The sequence below is a fragment of the Corvus cornix genome, chromosome 5 (genome assembly GCF_000738735.6).
Source record: "Corvus cornix cornix isolate S_Up_H32 chromosome 5, ASM73873v5, whole genome shotgun sequence".
NCBI classification, from domain to species: Eukaryota; Metazoa; Chordata; class Aves; order Passeriformes; family Corvidae; genus Corvus; species Corvus cornix.
In genome coordinates this window covers 22,798,060-22,821,198 of record NC_046335.1, presented here as the reverse complement: position 1 = coordinate 22,821,198, position 23,139 = coordinate 22,798,060, and the positions used below count along the sequence as shown (strand labels likewise).

General features: G+C 44.3%; 1 protein-coding gene across 1 annotated transcript in view; it reads left to right on the top strand.

Annotated features, from left to right (window-relative positions):
* Positions 1–4,087: 4,087 nt before the first annotated feature.
* IFT43 (intraflagellar transport 43) overlaps positions 4,088–23,139 on the top strand; it is a 44,282-nt gene continuing 25,230 nt past the window's right edge. The window contains 5 exon segments of the mRNA XM_039553225.1: positions 4,088–4,129; positions 4,131–4,142; positions 4,493–4,582; positions 10,390–10,419; positions 19,753–19,820. Of these exon segments, the coding sequence (XP_039409159.1) occupies positions 4,088–4,129; positions 4,131–4,142; positions 4,493–4,582; positions 10,390–10,419; positions 19,753–19,820 (242 nt within the window).

Sequence of the window (23,139 nt, the reverse complement as noted above, 5' to 3'; positions counted from 1 at the left end):
GAGGTCACACTAAATGCAGTAGAACTTATTGCTTTGGACTTCAGTAATCCACTTACTACAGTGCCACATGGTGAGTTATTAGTTAAGATGGAAATAAGTACAGAAATTATAAGAAATTACGAGAGTTCCCCAGACGCTGGTCCTGGGCCCAGGTTTTATTAATGATCTTGGCATGCCAAATGGATGTGCTGATGAAATTGGCTGCTTATTCAAAACTGGAGGCATTGTCGATACAAGGGAGGACTGGGATATTCTATAGGAGAGGGTAGGCAATTTTGAAGGCTAATACAGGAGAAATGGGATGAAATACAATAGTACAAAATGCAAGGTTATGTTGCTAATGGGTGAGATCAGACTTTTCTGTTACAAGTTGACAGTGGGGGCTTACTGCTTGGAAGCAATAGTGGAGAAGGATGTAGGTGTGGTGCTGGTTCCAGTATTGGGCCACTCACTTTCTGCCCCAAGTGTTGCTCTGTGGGTTGAAAAGAGTTGGGAAAGCTCCGTGGTCTGATGTGCTCTGGAAGCAATGCTGGTGGCTGTGAGCAGCAGTCATTAACAGGTTACACATCTTGTACTGGAATCCAGCTAGGCTGAGGGAGACCCTGACAGGACTACTGAACATGTGAGTATCGTAGGAAATGTTTCACACTTGGCGACTCTGGCTGGGGTTTGACAGTCTGAGCTGGGGCTGATGTAACACCAACAGCATCTGTTCTCACGGAGATCAAGACAGGCAAATGCATGGGCCTTCGCTGCTTTCAAAGCCCCTTCCATCTTCCACAGGGAAGAACCTCTTGTTTGAAGCTTTGCAATTGTTATGGGATTTTGTCCTGGGCCCTACAGAAATAAAAATATTTGCAGTTGTTTCCCTACTCCAAAACCCCTCAGAGATGGGGTGGATACTTGGGAGGTGTGTGGAGAAAAAAAACTGCAGAAAAATTAAACTGAGGTGCTTGGAGCTGCCAGCATGCCGCTAGTGTGGAGCAAGGCTACAGCAGCAGTCTTTGCTGAGTGCTTTGCTTCCCAGTGGAAGCTTAATATTTTAATGAATTGGCCCATATTAAAATCGTGAGTCTGGCTGGCTGGCTGCCTGATGTGAAGATTGGGTGAGGAAGAAAGCGCAGTGCTGTGTCACTTGCTGCTACTGGAATTGCCCTGCATCACATAAATCCTACTGCTGCCAAAGAGCTGCTTTAGAAAACCTTTGGCCACTCTGAATAAGGTGGTCATTGTGCTACCATGTGGGCTTCACACCATAGCTGTAGCTTTAACTACATCTGTGCCCTTGCTCTAAAGGGGGTCTAGGACCAGAAGCATATGGGAATGCTCAAGTGTGATTGCTTTCTCAGACTTTCTCATGGACAGGAGGATCAGACACAAGCTCTATTCATATGTCTGTCCAGTCAAGGACTAATCAACAGTAAACAGCACTAGTGGGGGACTCTGTTGGTCCTATTCTCCATGATCAGGTTTGTGTTGAAAGCAGATGGAGAAAGTCCATGCTTAGATGTGAGAACTTGTCTGTGAAAGGAATGCTTGCTTAGTTCTTACTTGCTGTTCACCTGAGAGGGGGTGGCAGTAGTGTGATTTATATTGAGGGCAAAACCAAACAAGTAAGACAGACTGAGAGCTGAGAATACACCTGAAACTCTACACTGGGAAGGAGAAACCCTGGCACCACAGACCTGAACTGGACAGAAAGCAAGCACTGAAAACAACAGCTTTGGGCAACCACAGCAACAACAGACATTTGTCCTGGTACCTGGCTCCTTCTTGGCTGGTAGAGTGGAGCCAATCTAGGCCCAGGGTCAAATGCTGCCCGTGGTGTCACCAGTAGGACAGAGGAGAATTAAACTGTTCAGAAAAGGTGACCCCAATGCTTAAAGCAAGCAAAATCCACTTTAGCCACAACATGAAATGATTGACAAAAACTCTTTTCCTCCTGTTGCCCTCCCCAAGCAGGCAAAACTGTGTCAGGGTAGGTGACAAACCCCATTGCAATAAGTGGAGTCCAGAGGGACTCGAGGTAAGACAGATTTTAGGTTTCATTCTTTCTGCACATCTGCTCTTCAATTCTCATTGAGAATCTCTGAAATCAGAAGTCAAAATTCTGAGGCAAGGCTCAGTTCCCCAAGTCCTTACATGTTTTCTTTCTTGCACATGGACTACACCTTCCCTCAACTGGCCTGAGACTTCTCTCCCTGGGGTAGGCAGCAAGCAGCAGAGTGTCTTGGGGGGAGCTGGAAAGTACAGGTGTAGTGTCTGTGATGGGGACCCAGGGGAATTATGAGGAGAAGCTTGGAGGGGGCATGCAGTTCCAAACAAGTGAATGCAGTGGTCACGTTGCCTCACAATCTGTCTGTCCAGGGTGGCACCCTATATGGCTCTGCCCTGCCTCTGGGAGTATCACCCTGCCAGCTACCTGTGTGGGAGCACAGCTGGCAGTGCACTCCTACCCAAGGATTCCTGCCCCAGGGATGCCTTCCTGTTTTAGCAGACATTGCTCTGGATGCCATCATGCACCTCTTAGGATGCTCTTTTTCTGAGCAAGAAGGTCAGTTGTAATTGTACTGCAACCCCAGAGCTACAGTCCCCTCTGTCTCCTGGTATCTGTGTAGCTGTGTTGTTGCAGCAGCTGTTTGGAGGAGTTGGTGAGAATTGGGAAATGCAGGGCCATATTCCTGTGGTCCTGGTGGCAAAGCATGGGGCTAGGTGCAAACTGCCCTACCTCATGAATGCTTGAATCTGTAATTGAAAGAGAAGAACAAAGTATATGGAAGATCATAATTTCATAAAGCCCTGCAAGCCTGGCTTCAAAAAAGGAAAATCATGTCTCACTTACTGAATTCCTAGAACATGTCAAGGTTTGTAAAGGGAGATAGTATCTTTTATTAGACCAATTGATATAGCTGGAAAAAACACACAAGCTTTCAGGCACAGAAATCCTTTTTGTGTGGTTTTTTCCAGCTGTATCAGTTGGTCTCATAAAAAGTTATTACCTCTGCCCACAAATCTTATTTCACTTAATCCTTAGATCATCACAGCACAAGTACTTGAACATGTCAGTAAGGAATGGAAAAAAGGAGAATTATTTGATACAATTTATTTAGATGACTTAAAGTTTCTCAGCCAAACCATGAGCTTCTACTAAAGCTAAGCAGATATGGAGTGAGAGCTGGTGCCTTTAGTAAAAGGTATTCCTGGGAGGCTTAAAAGTTTAGACTTAGAGTCAATTTTCATCATGGCAAAGTGTTAACAGTGTAGTTTGTGGTGTGGTACAGTTCTTTATTGTAGCAGCAGAAGAAATTATTTAGGCTAATGAGGATGGGTAAAGACTGTGAGGAATATGAGATAGCAGGAAAAAATATAGGCAAATGGACAAAGTACTGGAAAACTGAATGTTTATTAAACACGTGGAGCTAAAACCAGATCTATTTACAATTAATCTGTACATCTGTCCAGCCAAGAAACAGACTGGGGTCGTTTTATACAGCTCAGTGGAAATCTCCGCACAACTCAGGGTTGAGAAGCATGTGTGTAATGATCGTTGTGCTTGTATTTGATCCTTGGCACTGCCTCCACCGTGGGCTCTGGGGACCCGCAGCTCCATCTGGAAAGCTGCGTTAGAGAGCCAGGGAGAACTGGGAAGAGCATCAGAAGCCATCAGGAGACTTTAGCAAAAGCCTTTATCAGGAGACAAATCTGTAAGGCTAGGATTATCTGCCTTAGTGGGAACTTAAAAAGTGTCTTCGGCAAAAAGCTGGAGAAGGCAGAGCGTCAGGCTGTTCCCGGCCTGCCCCACCGCGGGTGGAATCAGAAAGGGCTAACAGAGTACCCGCATGAGGTGTTGCACCACTGGTGTCACCCTTAGGCCAAGGTTTTAAGACTGCTGGGGGGTGGATATATCAGTGGCTGCCAGGCGCCGAGTGCTCGACTCGGCCACCCAGCCCCCGGCGGGCGGATGGCCGGGCGGTGCGGGGCTGCCGGCCGAGCCCGGCGGGGACCGAGCCCGGCGGGGGCCGTGCCCGCGGTTGCCGGGGCGGCGGGGCGGGCTGTCTGCCGGAAGCACCGGCGGCCGCGGCGGCGGATGGAGGCTGAGCCGGAGCGAGCGGAGGCGCCGCGGCGGGGCGGGCGTCGCCGGGGTGAGCGGGCCCGGGCCCAGCCTCTGCGAGAGGGGGCTCCGGGGCCTTGAGCCGCGGTCCGTTCGCGGCCCGGGGCGGGTGCGGGGCCGGCGGCCCGGCTGCTGTGCGGCGGAAGGGCCGAGCAGAGGGCCGCCGGTGGGGCCGAGCAGCTCGGCCGGGGCGGGCCGGCAGGCGGCTGCGGGGCTCACACCTGCGGCAAGGGATGCCTCTGCGCTGTGAGGGCACCGCGCCTCGCTGCGGGGCGGGGCGCGACGGCAGAGCCGTGCCTTGCGTTCTGCCGCCTGCAGTGAAACAGCTTTTGTCAGTAACTCTGTGTCCTCTGCTCCTTCGTGTTTCCCCCTGTACTACAGGTAATAAAGATGGGCCGTCGAGCCCGCCAAGACCTCTTTGGAGATGAAAATCTCAGCAGGAAGAATTCTCCGTCTGCTTCTCTTGGAGAGGTGGGTGTCCTGTCAGGATGACTTGTCTGTTATCCTGCTGGTGTCTCCAGTGGAGAATTATTAATTTCTTCTGAGATTCCTTCCTGCATGGTGTGTTTTGCGCTTTGAATTTTGTCCTTAGATTTGGGACTCGTGACTGCCCTGTCCCTTTCCTGGTGTTGCCCTTTGTATAATAGTTTCCACACAGGGTCCTATCTAGGGCTATGGCTTCTCATGTGTCAAGTATGGGAAGTAGTATCATACAGGACTGGGGCCTGTCCCTCCTGTTCATGCATATCTTCCTGATATTTTAATTCCTAGAATTAAAATATGAGCAGGCACATAATTTTGTGACCAGTTTTGCCACCATCTATGGTAGCAAGTCAGAGTACAGGTAAACGGATGCCTTACTTTTGTGCTTTGCTTTGCTAGAGCCAGAGTATCTGACATGGTCTCTATCAAGTTTGTGTAGTGAGGCTCTTTTTCCTTTCCTCTGTGCACAGCTACAAAGGTCATGCTAGGAGCCAGCTTTGCAGCATCTGAGACTTTTCCTTGTGGGTAATAATGTGCAAACTCAGCTCCCACTTGTCTTTGGAGGAAAACTTTGGTTCAGAGGCTGTTCTATCAGTACATCTTCAAATGGTAGAAGGGGGTCAGGAACCCCTCTTTCTCAGGAGAGTGAGGCAACATCCTCAAGATTCCAGAAATAGATCTGAACTGTTTCAATTCATTTTTTTTGCTTAGTGTTGCAGAATGCTGAAATTCTGCCTGGAAGCTTGCTCTTGGATGCTAGCATGGCTTCTCCACAGGCACCTCCTGCTAGAAGGAGCATCTCTCAAGAAATTACATACCAGTTTTGCTCCCTGACACATACCAGATGGATAAATGGGTCATCAGACTTTGCTTGTTGGCAGTGATATTTGCTTAAATGAGGTGATGCTTAACTTTTTGCAATGCCAGTCAATGGTCTCCAGCATACCATATTCTTAGCTTCTTTAAACTGGAAACACATTCTGCTCTGCTGGCCACCCTGGCACCAACTCTGCTTCAGGCTACTCTGTTCAGAGCCCTGGGACCTTCTGTCTTGGAGTGAGTACTCCCTGATTCTCTGTGCAGTGACAAAGCTTTCCTATTACACTGAGTAGCTGTGTCCCAGACATCTTTGCCAACATGGTTGGGGGGCAATTTTTCCTTTGATGCCCTGCAATGCTGTTGAAAAATAGCACTGCTACAGCTTAGCTTCCCATAACACCTCATAGAGCAGGCTTTTTTTTTCTGGAGAAAGTGTGCTCTTTTCTTTTGATAGGCATGACGGAGAATCATCTCCCACCTATGCATTCACCCCTCGGGTATGCTGTAAGCATTCAGGATGGATTCTGTGAGGCAATGTGCAGAAGACACAATTTAAGAAATAAAAGTAACTGTGGACCTCATAGGTAAAGAAAGTCTTAAAGAAACCAGGTGGTTTAAGGGCATGTAATCATTAGCTGGCCTCCAGATTAGGGTGGCTTGCTGTCAGATTGTTCTCTTGCTGGAACTGGCCATCCTAGTTCATGGGCAGATTCCCTGGTTTTAAAGAGACCAGGGCATTTTGTAGAGGTACAACTGATGGACTGTAACTTACTGCAGGTGTGCTTGTGCTTAGTGCTCACATCGCAGCCATTACAACAGCTGGGAAGAGATCACAGGGGCTCCAGGCCTTGGGCAACCCTGAAGAAGACTAAGGAATATTTACAGTGTTCTGTTTGAAAGCAGTGAGCTTTTCAGCAGCAGAAGGGTGAGGACTTCCACGCCTTACAACATTCAAATATGTTAGTACTGGGTCTTAACCACCAGAAAGAATAGTTTGTGTCAATAGTCTCCCTTCAGACAGATATTTGTTGTTAAATGTTTGTGTTAATCGAAAACCTTGGAGCTACTGGAAGAAAGACAAAATCCACTATAAATAACCCTCAGCCTTTTCCTTTGCTCCAAAATTGGAGGCTTTTTATACATGACCATATTTGTTACCAAAGTGATCATTTAACAGAACCAATATTGTTTTGTCCATCACCCTAGACTGGCAATCACCATTTACTTTTCTGGAAGCTTGGCCTTGGCTTGCTGTTAAGTGTTGGGGTCAGCTGTTAAAATGAATGTCTCATTCAGCCATCTAGTCACCTTGAAACTTTTGTAAGAAATCTTCCCAAAAGAAATGCAAAATTAAAAAAAACCCAGTCCTTTTTTTATTTTTTTCCTGGAACTGGCAGTAGTGGAGTAGACCTTGTGTAATTAATTTCAGCATAGAAGGTTTTATTCTTACTATTAATGTTGAAGACAAAGATGTTTGTCTTAAACCTTTGCCATATTCAGACCCCTCATAGGCAGTTTCACATTCAGGTTGGTGATTTGGCTTCAGAGGTTCCTCAGAGTTTTAAAACTGGTTTAATTCACCTTTACTCTTTTTTAATTTTTTTTTTTTTAAATCCCATGCCAATCCACCCAGTTTCCACCCATTGCAAATTTCTGGTATGAGCATACTATTTGTGCTATTGTTCTGGTCTTTTCATGACATGGAGAAGCATCCAGGAAGTGTTTTCCAGTCAGAGCAGCTTGCTTGAAGGAAGCAAAAAGTACCTCTCTATCCATTTTTCAATATTTGGGCTTATTACAAGGAAATTCACTTAGAGGGGTGAACAATTAATGTAATTAAAAAAATCTTTGTTTCAAAGTCAATAGGCAAATCATCTGACTTGGAGCATAGATCTTATCAGGTTACTGCTGCTCTCTGCTTGGCCTGGGCTCTCTCTTCCAAAAGAGACTCCAGTTGCTCTATACAACAAATGTGTTGTTAAAACCCCCTTCCCCAGGGCATAGTTGTAATGTCTTGTGCCTTGTAGCCTAATATAGTTCCCCCAACCTCTATGAAAACACTATGATTAGTATTTTTTCAGCGCCTGTTGTATGTGTCTCCCACAAGAATATTCTTAACTACAGCAGCAAATCTGTAATTCCTCTGCCCAAATCTCTATTTGATAATTCCCATTCTGTGTGGAAGTACCTGCATTATCTTCGGATGTAGAAGGGGCTTGTGAAAGGTCACAAAGCTCACACTCTGCCATCTGACATACAGAGCATTCCTGCCTTTTCAGAAGTACAAGTACTGACAAACAACACTGCAGCTGTGTGTTATTTCACCAGGCAAGAAGGAACATGATTATTTGCTGTAATTGGTGCAGTCGGCACCCTCCTGCAGCAAGGGCTGTGCGTGTTCAGAGCTCCTTGGCAATTCGGCAGGCGCTTCTTGGGCACCCAGGGGAATATGCTGTAAGTGGGAATTCCTAGAGATAAATCTGCTTGCTGCATGCCAGAACTCCACATTTCAAACATTTCATAGGGGTAATTTATCTCTTTTTCCATTGAGAGGCCTTTCCCATCCCCTGGCTTGATGTGGTACACTTACTCATCTTGATGCTATCAAGTTTCTGACAGAATGGGAGAAACTCAAGCTAGTCATGTTTGTATAATGGGAGGGACAGATCATATAATGAGATCTGTTAAAGATCTTTGCTATCCCATCCTAACAGGACTTCTGGACACTTTCATAGAATAAAAGTCAAACCTTTTTCCTGGCTCTAACATCACTGCACCCAACAGCCTGAATGCTGGCTTGATGACATCCATCAGAAGAAGCTGTTTGGCCAGGTTTGGAGCTCTTGATGAGATTGATTTGGAAAGCTGAGTGGAAAAGCCTTTTTAAAAAATGTATCAGCAGATTTTTCCTTTCCTGTTTCTTCTCTCAGGACGAGCGAACTATTTGCTGTTCTGTAAGAAATCTGTATGCAAAAATATTTTACTGTTATCCTACTTCCACAGTCTATTTTCTCTTTATCCTACAGTGATGTGATTCCCTTGGGACGTTGTCCAAGAGTTCCCTGGTGTCTGCCTCTTACATTCTCAGTATGATTTTGCCAGTGTGTCTCTGGCAACACTCTGTAGATCCTTTGAGTGGAGACCGCTTTGCTAGGCAATGGTCAGCCTAAAGGATGAAGGTTTTCCCTATTTTGAGAGTATTTCCACACAGGTAGGACAAAATGGCTTTATATCAGGGTGTGCCCAAAAATCAAGTTCCTTGCTGGTTCTCTCCACCATATTTTACCACAGCTTGGAGAAAGGCTCTGTGCTTTCACATGTGAAAGTATGTTCTTCTCTTGTTGTCCTAGCTGGTATTCGTAAGCTTGCTTGTGTAGTTGTGGTCCTTGGGTGGTAGTTAAAAAGCATTTCTTGCTGTAAAAAATACCTTATTCAGCAGAGATCCATGTAGACAGACAAAAACTTGGGCCCCCTCCGCTGCATATTGGAAGGATGTTCCCACAGGTGAATTTTGCAAAACAGCTATCTGGACTTCCACCACCCAGTTTACAAACACTCCTGGCAGTGATTCTTTAGGCTGACATCCAGGCATTGTTTAAATAGGCCTCCATTACCTAACCCAAATGAATTAAAAAAAAAAAAATGCTGAGGGTGAAACCCACGTGGAAGATTGCTCCAAGAAGTGGTTATTTAAATGCTTTCCCAACATGTGTTGCCCAGCTGGATTTTCTTCCATGCTAGTGCAAGTCTTGTACCACTTGGACTCTGTACATCCAGAGAATCTTAGGTCATGTTGGACCCCACAGAAGCCTTTCTGCTTTTGGCTGTGGGAACAAGCAGGCCCCTGGCTGACAGATACACACTTCCAACAGATTTTTACCAGTTGGGCAGATCTGGTTTCATTTGTGCTGCTCATTGGTATGGACATTTTTGTACCTCAGCTGCCCTAATCTGCATGGAGGCTCCCTCTGCTCTTGTCATAGATCATAAGACCAAATGACAGCAAAGACACAAAATGAACTCAGATACCAAACTGCTTCCATCAGAGATATATGCAATTTATGAATCACATGGCTTCTGTGTTCTATGGGAGAGATGATGCAGTCCAGAAGAAAAGTCAGGTGGGTTAGTGGAGTGTTTCCAGCCATCCTATGCATACTCCTGGTATAGGATCATAGGTCAATCTTGGATACTCTAGATTCTCCCTCTGAGCTATTCTGAACACTGTGATTTCTAGAATAGCATAGAGATTATTGGGTTCTTAATTGCCCCCTTGCATTTGGTGCCTAACAGCCCTGGTTGTTGCCACTGCTGGTGCTGACAGTCTGCTCATCTAAAAGGCTCTTGACCAGTTTGCAACTTCCACAGTGACTAACAGGCTGATTTCTTGAGTTACTTATCTACCCCACAACCAAGCTGCTCCCTTATACTACAGTGTTAGCTAAAGATCATCTGCTGAAGCTAACACTGTTGTCAGCTTTGCCTATCTTATGCTAACTGCTACAGCTTTTGCTCTCGGGGAGAATCTGAGGTTGCCTCGAGAAACAGTAGCTTCTGAAAAAAGGGCTGTAGCCTGCTACAGTGTATAACCCCTGGTATGACTGGTCCAGCATCAATTCTGGTCTCTGGCATGGCTGCAGTGACTCTCCACATGAATCTTTCTAGCATCCTACACACCTGAATAATTTGGGTTTTATCATGCTATAGGGAGAATGAACTAAGTCTGTATCTTCTTGCTCACTTTTTTTTTTTTTTTTTCTTCTTCAAGTTGCATATACACAGTTGGTATATGCATAAATGACTGGATATAAAATGTTACAATGGTGGGAACAACTTTGTGCTTTGTCAAGTGAATAAGGTTGCAAAGCATGTGCTGCAGGACGGCCATAAATGTCAATCTTCAAGCTATTTTGTGCAAGCTTCCATAGTGCTTCCTTTTAACTTTTTTCTCTCCTTTTCCCTCCTGACCCTTCTAGGATGAAGACTCTCAGGAAAAAGTTGACCATGTAAGACTAGAGGCTTTCTAGGTAGATGCTGGCTCCTCTGAAGGGGACTAGTAGGATTAACCTGTTATGTGTCTGGAGACTACCTTAAGAAGGTACTCTAGTATTGGAGAATAATATAAAGTTTGCTTCGGATGCAGTGCCTTTCCTGCATCCTCTGTTTCTGTTGCTGACAGGTTTTTAATTATCTTTGTAACAGCTGCTCTTATCAGCTGCTGCATCTTGTTTTGAGGTCACAGATGTGTATGTGGCCACTGGAAAGATGCTCTATTTTCATTTAGAAGTCAGGGCAGCAATTAGCTAATAGAGTACAAAACCTGACTGAACCTAGATTGCTGTCCAGTATGGTTAGCTTGCTCTTGTAACAGTTGTCTTCAGGGATGATGAACTCTTGCTGGTGCTCCAGAGGAGAAGGCCAGCCAGTAGTAACAAGGACATGTGCCTTTGTATTTTCTATAAGTCTTTTTATTGCACCAGCACTGAATGCCAGGATCTGTATTAATAGGATGTCATAGTGCTTCTTACCAGGCTCCTATTACACATAGAGAAGAAATACACATATCCTTTCTGATCCTGTAGCAAAACTAAAATACATCTCAGCATTCATTTAGCGTTAGAAACCAGGATGATCCCATTCAGAACAACTTGAGAACTTCTACCTGTTTCTATTGAAGTGTTTGGGCTAATTCCCTTGCACTTTTCCTAACCATGGAATTGGTGTTGCCCAGTTTTTCCTGCCTAGAGTTGCTGTCTGTATATGTAAGACAATTAAAACACCCTCTCCTGTGCTCTTAATTCCTTCTGCTGAAGGACCACTCCCGTACTGGTAGCATAGTAGATTCATCTGTGAAATTTAAAGCCCAGAAAAGAAACCCGTATCACCCATCTCATTAATTCTAGCCTCAGAAGGTTATGCTCATCACAAGGAGTACAGACTATTCAGATTAACTCAGTTTTCTCTTGGTAGTGCAAGAGATGATATTGTAAAAAAGATCCACTGGGTTTATTTGGCAGGGATGGATGGTTCAGGACTATGCCCAGAGCACTTTTCCATTTATCAGGCAAAGAGACCTCCCACTGATGGGTATAGTTTTGGGGACTGGTTGCCTAATAGAAATTTTTACTGATAATTGATCTAATCTTCCCCCCCTGCCTCGCTGGAACCAGTCCTTACAGTCATTTCTCTGGAACTAATTCCACCTCCATACAGTGCCCTGAATCATTGATTCCCAAGGTCTGCTGTTGAGTGCTGACTGGTCACATGCCACAGGCGCCTTCTTGCTTCTGGCTGCTAAATTTCATTAAAATAACTATACTGATGTGACTCTTCCACATGAACAATTGTTGCTTCAGGGATGTTATGCAATGGTGCCTGGCAAGGAGATTTTACTTATTATTAGGGGATCCCTGCTTTGAAAACCCTCTTGTTTGGGTAATTCCTGTCCTTTATTCAGGCTTATGCTCTTAAGCATCACAGTCACACTTTATAGTATTTTTCCATTTGTAAAAGTCTGTAAATGGTATAAAATGGTTAACTGAGTGTTCAGAAATCTGACTGATCAGTAGGCTGCTTGTAACTTAATACTACTGTATGCTTACAAACTTCTCTAAATTGTATCATAAGTCTCTTCCAAATCAATTGTTAGTGGAACTTTATAATATAAAGTGTGATTCAAATCTTATTGTGGTATATCCCTCCCTTAGTCATTGCCTGGCCAAGCTGAAATACTTGGCTTCTTGAATCATTTGTCCGAAGTTGGCCCCTTCGTCCCCCTGATGCCTCATATAACCCTTCTCTGAACTCCCTTTGGGCTTTGCTGAGTGTTACAATCTGAACTCTTCCTGGATTTGGTCCCTTTCCTCTTGCGGTGCTGAAGATAACTTTGTAGCTGCCTGAATGCTAACAAACAGCCCCGTCTGGGTTGTCGATGTGAACATACCTGCTGAAGTCCTGCCCTCCAGCCATCTGCCCGCTCTGAAATTTGTTTTGCATCCTTTGGCAAACCACTCATCTTGCATCTGAATTTTTGCCAGCTGAATCACTCATTTGGCTGCACCTTCCAAGACTGCCTGGGATATTTAGCCAAAGGCTGTAAGGCTGATCAATGGTATAATAAAGGGTGTATCCTAATATTTCAGTTAATTTGCAGAGGTAGAATAAGCAGGAGTATGACTGTGGTTGTGAGCCAAGATTTTGCTGGGTTCTTTTCCTGGCTTTGCCATGGATTTGCTTTAGGGCCTTGGAGAAGTCCTTCCACTAGTTTTCTTTAGTCCCTAACTGAAAGAAAAGCTAGAGCTTTATGCAGAAGCACTGTGGATATTCCCTAAATAGACCCACAGGGGGATTTAGATGCCTTATCCTCATAACAAAATCCATATCCTGTACTGGGTGCCTGCATAGTATGTAGATAATCTCAGTATGGGCTGGTGGATCTATTGGGATGGTAAAGAGTGGTGGGGAATGGCAGTGTGTCTGAAAGCCTGTCCTTCTGTGGAGTTCTGGCCCCATTCTGAGAGTTCTGGGGGCACATGTCCTTGCACTACGAATGAGAGACCCTGATCCCCATCCTGTGTTTTCTAGCCTTCAGAAGTGGAGCTGGGCTTTTCCTTGCCTTCAGAGACCTCCAGGTCCTGAATTAGCAGATGTTCATTTCAGTGTTGGAACCTCATGCTTTAGACAAAGAGATTAAACCGGCCATCTCCTTTCTAAGCTGGGAAACACTGATGCTATTGTCCTCTTCCTTCTCTGAGAAAGATGTAGCAAGTAATGTTTTCCACCTCTGTAGAGAATATTATATATAATGACAAGGCTATGAGCTGTTCTGAGACTGAGAAGGTTCTCAATCCTTTCTCCTGAAGCTGTTCTGCTTTGCAAATGGAGCCAAAAGAATTTTGGTACTGTAGGGAAGGACTTTCTAACTGAAGGTAACAACATTTGAGTGGGAAGACATTTGTTCAGCTGGGAGACTATGAATGAGTCCAGCTGGGACCTCATCCTCTAGTTGTGCTTTGGTAGACATGCCATAGGTAGTCTCAAGGTCCTTCATGGACTAAAACCAGGGACAGCACCTGATTCCTGACCCTTATACAGGTGGATGCTGGCCTCTGTGGCTCTATATCACTTGGTGTTTGAGTGACAATACGCTTTAAGGCAACAATTGGAAGGAGGATTTGAAGATCTGACCTTTCCAGAGGGGGCATTGAAGTCCTTTTGTAGTTCTAGTTGCCAGTGCTTTTAAAACATTTGGGTGGGAAAATGGGCTGTTGCATTTTAGGTTAAGACAACATGTCAGGAACAATTGTTCTCATTGAACGTTTGTTGGAAGAGCAACTATAAAAAAAAATATAAGTACCTGAGAGCCAATTGTGTTCTTACACTGCTAGGTCACCCAGTTGGGTGGGGTTGTTTGAGTGAGTGTACTTGCATCCTAAAATACAGTGCAGAATGATGTGGAGATCCCCTGGTGAGAAGCAACTCGCACTCTACCTGGGGAGGTACCAGCCTGGTTACCAGAAGTACCTGAAACAAGACAATTTCCAGACTTGAGCTGACTCACATGGATCCTGCTTGCAGGTGTGTCTGCACCTGTGGTGTAGACATGGCCTGGGGCTTGATATGATCAGGGCCTTTAATCAGAGCGGTATTTTCCTGACCCAGTTCTTACCCTTGCACCGTGGTTGGCACCCAGCTCCAAACTATCATTCCATTGTCTGGTCTGGTCTGGATCTGTGCAGCAGCCACCCCCCAAGTGCTCTCCCCAACATTCCCTGAAACTTAGAAACATGCAAGTGAGGAATCCAGCACCAGCTGTACTCAGCTGAGTGTTGATCAGGAGACCTTATTTGTGTAAAAATAATCACAATGATTTGGGCACTGTCCTTCCACTCTGGTTTAGAGAGTTCATGACCTAATAAGTCATAATTGTAATGCAGTCAGTTATAATAATTTCTATATCTACAATTTGCACTGCAATAAGATCTAGAGAGTGTTGGTGTATGGCCGGAACAAAAATTTCCTATTGCCAAAGACCTTACAGTCTGACTGCAATATTTTTCTCTAGCATCCTGTTCTCCCCTGTGATCTTCAGCTTGTAGAGGAGCCTTCATCAGGGGTAGCTGCATTTTCTGTATGGCACATTGCCAGGGTTTTGCATTCTTAGGCATGCAGTTGGGAGTAGGGTGGACTGGCAGTAGATAGCTCTTGAAGCAATTGGCATTTCTGAGAACCTGGGAGGGTTCTCTGAGGCAGAATTTCCTGTAGCTATTGCACATTGTGAATGCCCTCCCATTTACGTGTTTGTCCTGGGCTGAGAATTTGTCCCTCCATGTCCCAGAGCTGTCATCTGTTTTGATTCTTGCATTATGCTAATAAACACCCTCCACCAAAAGGATCCAGCATCCAAGCAAGCACTGGGTTTTTTACCTACTTCCACTTTACAGGGTTTGCGTCTTTTTTTTCCCAGAGGTCTTCTGGTTGATTGTAGAAATGCTGGACTCTCAGCCTGTTCCTGGGGACCTCTCATCTGGAAGTTGGCCAGATTCTCCAGGAGGAATCTGAAAAATGCAGCTGAACTTTTGTTCCCTAATTAGGCCAACTTCCCCAGTGTGAGCCCCAGCACTGCATGGCCTGGAGCTCCCCAAGGCCTTGCGCAGCCTCTCTCCCGTGCACCCCGACTGGCTGACCGGCAGGGCAGTTATTTTCAGCTTTCTGAGCTTATCTCCTTGCCTTTTGATGACATCTTCTGAAACAGCTTTTCTAGTCAGCCATGTTTCCCAGCCTTTCTAGTAATATCCTGCCTGTTTGTCTACCTTGAGGTGGATTAGGGACAATCGCATAGAAAGAAATTTATTAAAAGCTTTTCCTTTTCCACACATTTATTTCATACTCTGGTGCTCCTGGACCCACCTCAAGGCAACAAAAGAACTGTAGGAGGTGGGAAGGTGGATGGGAAAATGTCTGACCATATGTAGCATAAAGTAGTAGCAAACTGTTTGAGAAATGTTCGTGTCTAGGAGGGCTGGAGGGGCACTTCCCTATAACTATGGGTTGTGAGAGGATTCTACCTGATGACCCCTTGTTCAGAGAATCAGATTGTTGTGTGCTGATTCACTGTTTTCCTGCAGGGGAGAGCAGTAACTCCTGAGACAGGTTAAGGTGCCAAATGCTGCAAAGGTGACAGCTTTCCTCACAGATGCACATCAGCTGACAAATAGCTGGTCACTGTTTTAGGAGATCAATTCTTGATAGCTGGTTAACAATATGAACTGCTCCTTTACCTGCTGTGATAGATGGCAGAGAGTATTTGAAGCCCCCCAGGAACTTTTTCTGTCTCAATAACACTTTCTCTAGTAAAGTCAGTGACTGTGAGAGGGACAGTTTGTGGATGAAATGCAAATCCAGTATTTTCTGCTAGGTATTTAAGACATGCAGAAGCCCTTGGAGGGTATTCATTAAAATCAGAGAGCCAGCAGAGATGGGTTATTCTTTGCAAAAAGCCCAGGCTTGCACAGATCTTGGAATTGATGTGTTTTTGATATCATACATGCTCTGAGATGAGTATAGGTTGTTTTATGTGGCTGTTTAGGAGCAGTGGGGCTATTTGACTTACAGCTCCTTAATTGGCAACAATCAAAACTAATTCATCAGGCCTGGTTGTGGAGATTGGCTTTTCCTCAGTCAGGGGAGCCTCTGGCACCTTGCTGGAGAGGAGAATCCTTGAGACTGCCCATACTTCTTTCTTTCCACTCCATGGGCAATACTGGACAAAAACAAGACACCAGCATACTGTGGAAAATCTCACCGTGTTTGTATATTGGAAAATATACATACCTATAGATCCTACGTATTTTAGGAGAAATATGACATGATAGAAGAATTGTGTGTCCTCTGTTGCACACTGTCAATGTCATTTGAGTCCCTGCATCCCTGCACAGAGTGCTCAGTGTTTCAAAGGAGTTGTCATGTAGATGAAGTTAAATTAATCCGTATTTCCAGACCCACCTGAGAATCTGAGGGACTTAACATGCCCATGATCTACCTCTCTTGTGGTAGGTCCTAAAAGAAACTTTGCTGGACCTTCAGGATTCAGAGAGACACAGGGTAGTTGCTTCCATGAGGGAAGCAACATCCAGCTGGCACATTCAGAACTGCAGATGTGATCTGACAAGTAGCCTGGAAATTTCTGCTTTAATGGGGAAGCCAAATTAGAACTCTGCGTCTGTCTGATAAGAAAGGGCCTGAAAAACTATAAAGAAGAAGGTAGAGTTTCTACTTTAATGAAAGAGAGATGGAATTCAGGCCAGTCATTTTTCAAAGGAGGAGATAAAATACTGATTATGGATGTAGTATCAAAGTGTTGGTATGGGAGGTGGCCTAAGAAATACTGGAAAAATGCCATCACAAAAATGGTGAGCTGAATTTTTGAGAAAAAAAAAACAACAAAACCCCAAAAAACTCAGACCATGGCAATTTTCCTTGAAAAAGGGGCAGTCTGCAGAAACTCAAGTAGAGGAGATCTTCTGGAGATAAATAACAGACAAAACCAAAGTGGAAAGGCAAATCACAGCAAGTAAGTGATTAGTTAATGTTGTGAAAGAGACTGAGCAGCAAGGGCTGAGAGACAACACTTGTCAGGAGCTGGTGGAATCTCAGTGTTTTGAACACTAAACGGTTTGGATATATAGCTTTGCATTTGGGAACATACATATGAATCTTGCCTAAGGTATAACAGTAAGTATGAACAAGTTCTGATCATTTAAATCCCCCAGTCTTTTTCACCAAAAAGGCATATTTAGGAGCACATTTGCTGCATTACAGAATGACTGTGCACTCTGTTTGTGCTCTGATCCTTCTGGTGTTGACATTCATCCCACTTTCTGCCTCGAGCTCTTGCTTGCAGCTGCAAAGTCCCTACCTGTCACTATATTATGGCAATACATGGCATTGCATTCTCAATTGTAAATTATGCTGAGGTTTTGGAAATGTGAAAGTATATGAAAGTAAGTTTATTTACTTGACAAAAGTGTATGTGGCATGTGACCTTATTACAGCACTTTCCAGGCAACTAACAAAGAAAAGCTATTTCTCCTCAGCTGACAGTTAACATTGCCTTTCCTGTTGCTAGTGCTCCTGTAGGCAATTCAGAAAGAATTACCTGATTTATTGCAAGAGGAATAAAAGACCTGTAGGGGTATATGAGATGTTTGTCAGGGTCTCACAGACATTCAGGGTTGCCCTGTGTGTATGATCAATGGGAACACGTTATAACATTGGCAAGACATTGGAATCAAACCTCTACATGTCCTGGAGTCATGCCCTGTGCAAAGACTGGGGCAGTCATTGTCATCACCCTCTTATCTGGTGTGCCCCATTTGAGTTATCTTTGATCTGAAGGCTAGTTTTGATGATGAGTAAATTAAATTGCAGGTGCACTGAAATGCCCTAGAGATGGTGCATTTTCCCTCAGCCTTATGGCCCAGGCTCTTTGGTGTCATTTGTGTATCTCCATGCACCTTTCTGAGGAGTTGTGAGGCTGTGTGTTAGAAACATGGCTCGCTGGCTCTCAGAGGGATACTGTGAGGGGAAAAGGGGTTGTTTGTGTGGGAAGGAGTGTGTTTTTGAGTTAGGGGTGTGTGTAATGGGAATAGGCATGTTTATGTGGGCATGCACACCCATATGTGGTGTGTGTTCCCGCATTTTCCTGGGCTCTGGGTGTGTCCAGATCAACTGAATTCAAAATGCTCCTTTTTTGGCACTGTAGCCTCTTTGGTTTGGCATCTTAAGAATCTGGGGGGATCATTTAAAGATCAGAAAACTCCATTCACTTGGGCCCCTGAAGGCTTCACATTCTGTGACATGGTCATTCCAGTCGACTGAGCTCTGTCCCCTACGGATGAGCCCATATAAGGAGGCTGTTTCCTGCATTTCACGCTCCCTGCCTGTCCCTCTGCCCTCCTGTGCTCCCTTTGCCGAAGAAAGTTGGTATTTTGGGACTGCAGCTCCTGCCTCATTCCTGCTCCCTGTTTATTTTTGGAGGATGACTATTTTTGCTCCTATCAGGGAGCTATGCAGGGTCATGCCCCCTCCCTGCAGCAGGCAGAGGCTGCCCCTGGCAGGGTCTCTTAATTTCCCACACTCACAAACAATGCTTCTACTTCAAGAAATAAACATGGGAGACCCCTACCATCAGGGGTTAGCTCGACCCTGTCCTCATCTGTGGCAAGAGGTGATTTGCCTTTAGCTCAGGGTTGACCCCACCACACATGCAAGGTCCTCTATGAAGTCAAAACTCCTCAGGAGTCATCCCACTCATTCACTTTCTTAATAAAAGCTGTGGAATCCACCTGTCCCTCTGCAATTCCTTTGCAGTTACCATTTTTTCTCTGTTTTGGGACAGCTTTTACCCAATCATTCTTTCTCATGATGGTCCATTCACATGTCCCTGTAATCCATCTTTCCTCACTGGGCACCATCAACTGGGAGCCATGTAAACTGGGTTCATCTTGCCTCTGCTTTCATCATTGCCTGCCATGCAGAACACTGGAGGCCGTGCTGTACAAAGTGCCTCAGGCTGGGGGAACCAAGCCCAAAACTGTAACTGGCAACAGGTAGCTTCCAAATAGTGGGAATTCATTGCCCTGTTTGAAAATTCCCATCATAAGCCCCAAGCTGAATTCCCATTTTCTCTTGCCATGTGGCAGAGTGTCACACAAGACAATGCAAGAAAATAGCAGGGGATGTCTTTAAGCTCCAGATGAACTTCCCCTTTAGATTTCAGTGGTGGCAGTGGTGGGATTCATCCCAAGTAACTCTGGAAGTGTTTGGGTATGGCTCACTGTATCTGAACTTGGCATCTATCCTCCTATTCTAAGCAGTGGACAAAAGCAGACTTCTTAGGAACAATTCGTCATCTAAAACAGGATGTCTAAAACATGCTGTCTCGTACCCTAGGAGAGACATAATGTGATACCTCCCACTGATATGTGGGCAACAGTGATGAACAAGTTCCCAGTGAACCCTATTTTGCCAGGAGAGCACATCCTCTGTGGCTCAGTCTGCTGCTGTACTGTGTGTCCTCAAAAAGTCAAAGGCACACAGACCTGAAATTTGTCAAGATACTGATTAGGGTGATGCATCTTTTGTTTACAGACATGCTTAAAAACCTGTCCTGTAGTTCATGTCTTCCTTTTATTTTATGAATAAACAGCATTTTAAATACTACCTCTCCATTATTTGGTAAAGTGTTATACATTAGTGTATGTGGACCTGGTGTCTCAATTGGCTTGACTTTGCCTTGACTGGAGCTGTCTGTAACATGTCTCTTCTCTTTATTAAAGGTCCCACCACCTAAACCACCACGCCGGCAAGGAGGCTGGGCAGATGATCCTGTTCTGGCACCTACCAAGTGAGTCCTCACCTCTTTTCTTATTAAGAGGGACTTAGGTGTGCTATAAAGAAACATCACTAGTTGGACTTTGCTGTCACAGACATTGGAACAGTTTTCCTGGTTCTTTTAGATGGTCTCTGTTTCCAATACCAATGTAACTTGTTCAAGCTATTTGAAGTATTGCTCTTGCTTGGTTCCATTGGCTAACTGACTTGGCGAGGCTTAGAACTGTGTACATGTCCCTGATTGCCAGAGGCAGTGTATTCCTTACCTGGTACAGTGCCTGGAAGGAGTCAGGAACATAATAAGCATGTTAAATGCAGGAGCTAAGGATGGGGGGATTTGACTGGTTCCGTCCTTTCCAGGAGAGTGACACATGACAGCACCACACTGACAAGAGTGCAATGAACACATCAGGATTTAGTGATCAGCCTTGACAGTAAAGGTGAAATTTGTCAATGTTTATGTGTGTATGGGGTTATGGTATAATGGAGATGGATGGAGATGGTCAGCAAGAAGAGGTGGGAGAAAAAAGTATACAAATTGTACAACGTATGTTGAGAAGCCTGGTGCTTATGAAGGACACGTAAGACAAAGGAAATATCTGGACATGGTAATAGAATAGGTAGGAAAATTAAAGGACAGTTCAGACTGGGAGGACATTACTTGCTTTCAAATATTTGTGGTTTTCCAAGCTGAGAAATATCTGCTGATGCTGTATTTTGTATTCACAGAGCTGAACGGCTCAGCCATGGAGTGGTGTGAGATTGCTTGTGTACTTAAAGGCCTATAATAAAAGTATATATGTCTTAATATATACTTTGGAGGACTCTGATTTATGAAACGTTATGTATTTTCTGAAACTGAGAATGGGTGAGGACATCCAGAAACCTGTTATACAGTCAGTATTTCTTGGGAGGGGAGAAAGGTGGTCTGTATTCTGGGTTAGCCTTTCTGGAAAACAGAACTTTTCTGGGAAAATTAGCACTCTATTTGTCTCTGAAAAAGAGTCTGGAAATCTGGAGACTGGAATAAAGATCTCAGCCTGAACTCCTGTTGCTCTCCAGTTTAACCAAGATAATGGTTATTTTTCATAGGCTGGCTGCAGCTAGAAATTGCCATTGCAAAGATGCATCCACCTCAGGGTATTAAAAAGTGCCACCAATGATACTGGATCTTTGTGGGACCAAGCAGAAGCTTTATGGAAATGTGACAGCAGACAAGGAGGTTGAATTTAATTGTTTAGGAAAAATAAGTTACATAGTTGTTGGTTAGGTGAAGGACTGGAGGTAATACATATGCAGGGCTGTGCCTAATGTGCCCTGAAGGACATTGAACAGGTTCCTAATGTAACAGCACTGTGCCACGTGCTACTTTACCATGTTTTCCATTGTTTGACATTAGCTTTATCCTATAGATTTGCAGCAGTAGCTGTAGGTGGTGCTTCCCCAGCATCTCAACTGCACGGGTTACAAGGCATTGTAGGAGTCTGGAGTAAAGGCTTATGTGACATTGGATGCAGTTCAGCTGGAGAAGCAGAACAGAACACGTAGGGTTGCAGACCTTTCTGCCTCTGAGAATCTGCACATGGGGATGTGAGACCAAGATGTGCCCCTTGCTCAATCATGCATGTGATATGTCATACCTGACAGTGTTCATTTGTATTAAGGGTTTTTGGAATAAATTTTATGAAGAAGTTTGCTCTGACTTTCTCCAGTCATATGAGGTACAAGGATTTTGTGCAACTAGTTTCCCTGTCTTTTCTTTTGTTCAGCTCTGTATTCTCCCCAAGCTGATCTCTCTTCTTCTCTGCCTTAAAAAAGTCAGAGATGCTGGCCTGTAGGGCTTTCTTTGTGACATATCCCAGGGTAAAGCCTCCATGTGAAAAGTCTGAGTCATCGACTGATGTCATACCAGTGTTGCTGTAGCTTTGTTGTTTCTGTTTTCTCAGGCTCTATCTCCCCACAGCTTTTCAACCAATTCGACTCAGTTTGGAACCCCATCAAGTTAACTTGCTCCAAATTCACTAGTGTAGATGGAGTTAGAATAACATGCTTCTGTTGATATATCTGATTTAGGTTTAAACCCTTTTTTGCCAGTGTAACTGAACCTACACTTGGGAATTGTTCTGTTAGAAGTAATTTGATTTTCAGAACTGACAATGTTAAAATCTGATTTTTTTTCCTTTCACTTAGAAAGGAAGGGTGAGCAGAGTGGCTACAGTTACATTTTCTGTGTTGTGTAAATATATTGTGGGTCAGATGGGATACTGTGCAATGATCTTGTAGCTATTCATGTGTTATTCTTTCTCCATTTGAAGTCAGCTTTTAGTTCTGTTTCTGACAGATTCAGTCAGTTACAACTGCACATATGTTGCTTTTCCTGCAGGGATACTTTTCTGCTAAATTTCTAGTTCACAGTCTTATCAGTATGAAATGATCACTTGAAACTGTTCTTTTTATTTCCATTTGGCACATATTAGAGTAGAATTTAGTTTGTAACCTGTTTTTCTACCTTTGTGCTCTCTTTTAGTCCCTTATCTGCCCAGCTCATGTCATGCTTATGTAAACTTGTAAATATTCTCACCATCTTGCTGATTATTTCCATCAGAATGCTGCTCTCCCAGATTGTTGCACGATACGAAGAGGAGGACTCTTAAAGTTTTCCAACCTAAATTATATTTTAAATTAATTAGCATGGATGGTGTGTGAGATACAGTATTTTATCATGAGCTCCCATAGCATTTACAAGTATCAGATATTTAAATTGCTGAGAACTATCAAAATTATCTCTTTTGCTCAAGTTTTCAAAAGTCAAATGTGGGAAGGTTACTTTGCACTCCCAGTAGTCTTGTAGAAGAGCTGTCATCTCTAGGAGTCCCATTTTGTAAATCTGGGTAAGATGAGGACCACTGGTAAGTGTCTGAGTAAACCCCCAGGCTGGTCCTTTGCAAACAGCAAATAAATGGTGCAAAGTAGTGACAGAAAATTCATTTTTCCATACTACCAGGGCCATCTGTACCTGAATCTACTGTATCTAGTTAAACATGTACTCAGAAGAATCATTCTGTGAGAAGAGGCGGTCTCATTGCTGCCCCAGCAACATTCTAGCCCCAGTATTAGCAGAAAGGGGACCAGCCAAGAACCTGGGCAACCACTTGGGTCCCAGTAGCCTGCTGAGATAAATAACAGTAATTACAGCTGGGTTTTGCTACAGAAGCAGCTCTCTAACCACTGGATGGAGCTCAAGTGCTGTTCTGAAAGCTGTGCTGATGTCCCTAATGACATCAGTGCTGACAATCGTGACAAGCAAAGCAGAGGTTTGCTGTCAGGTTATC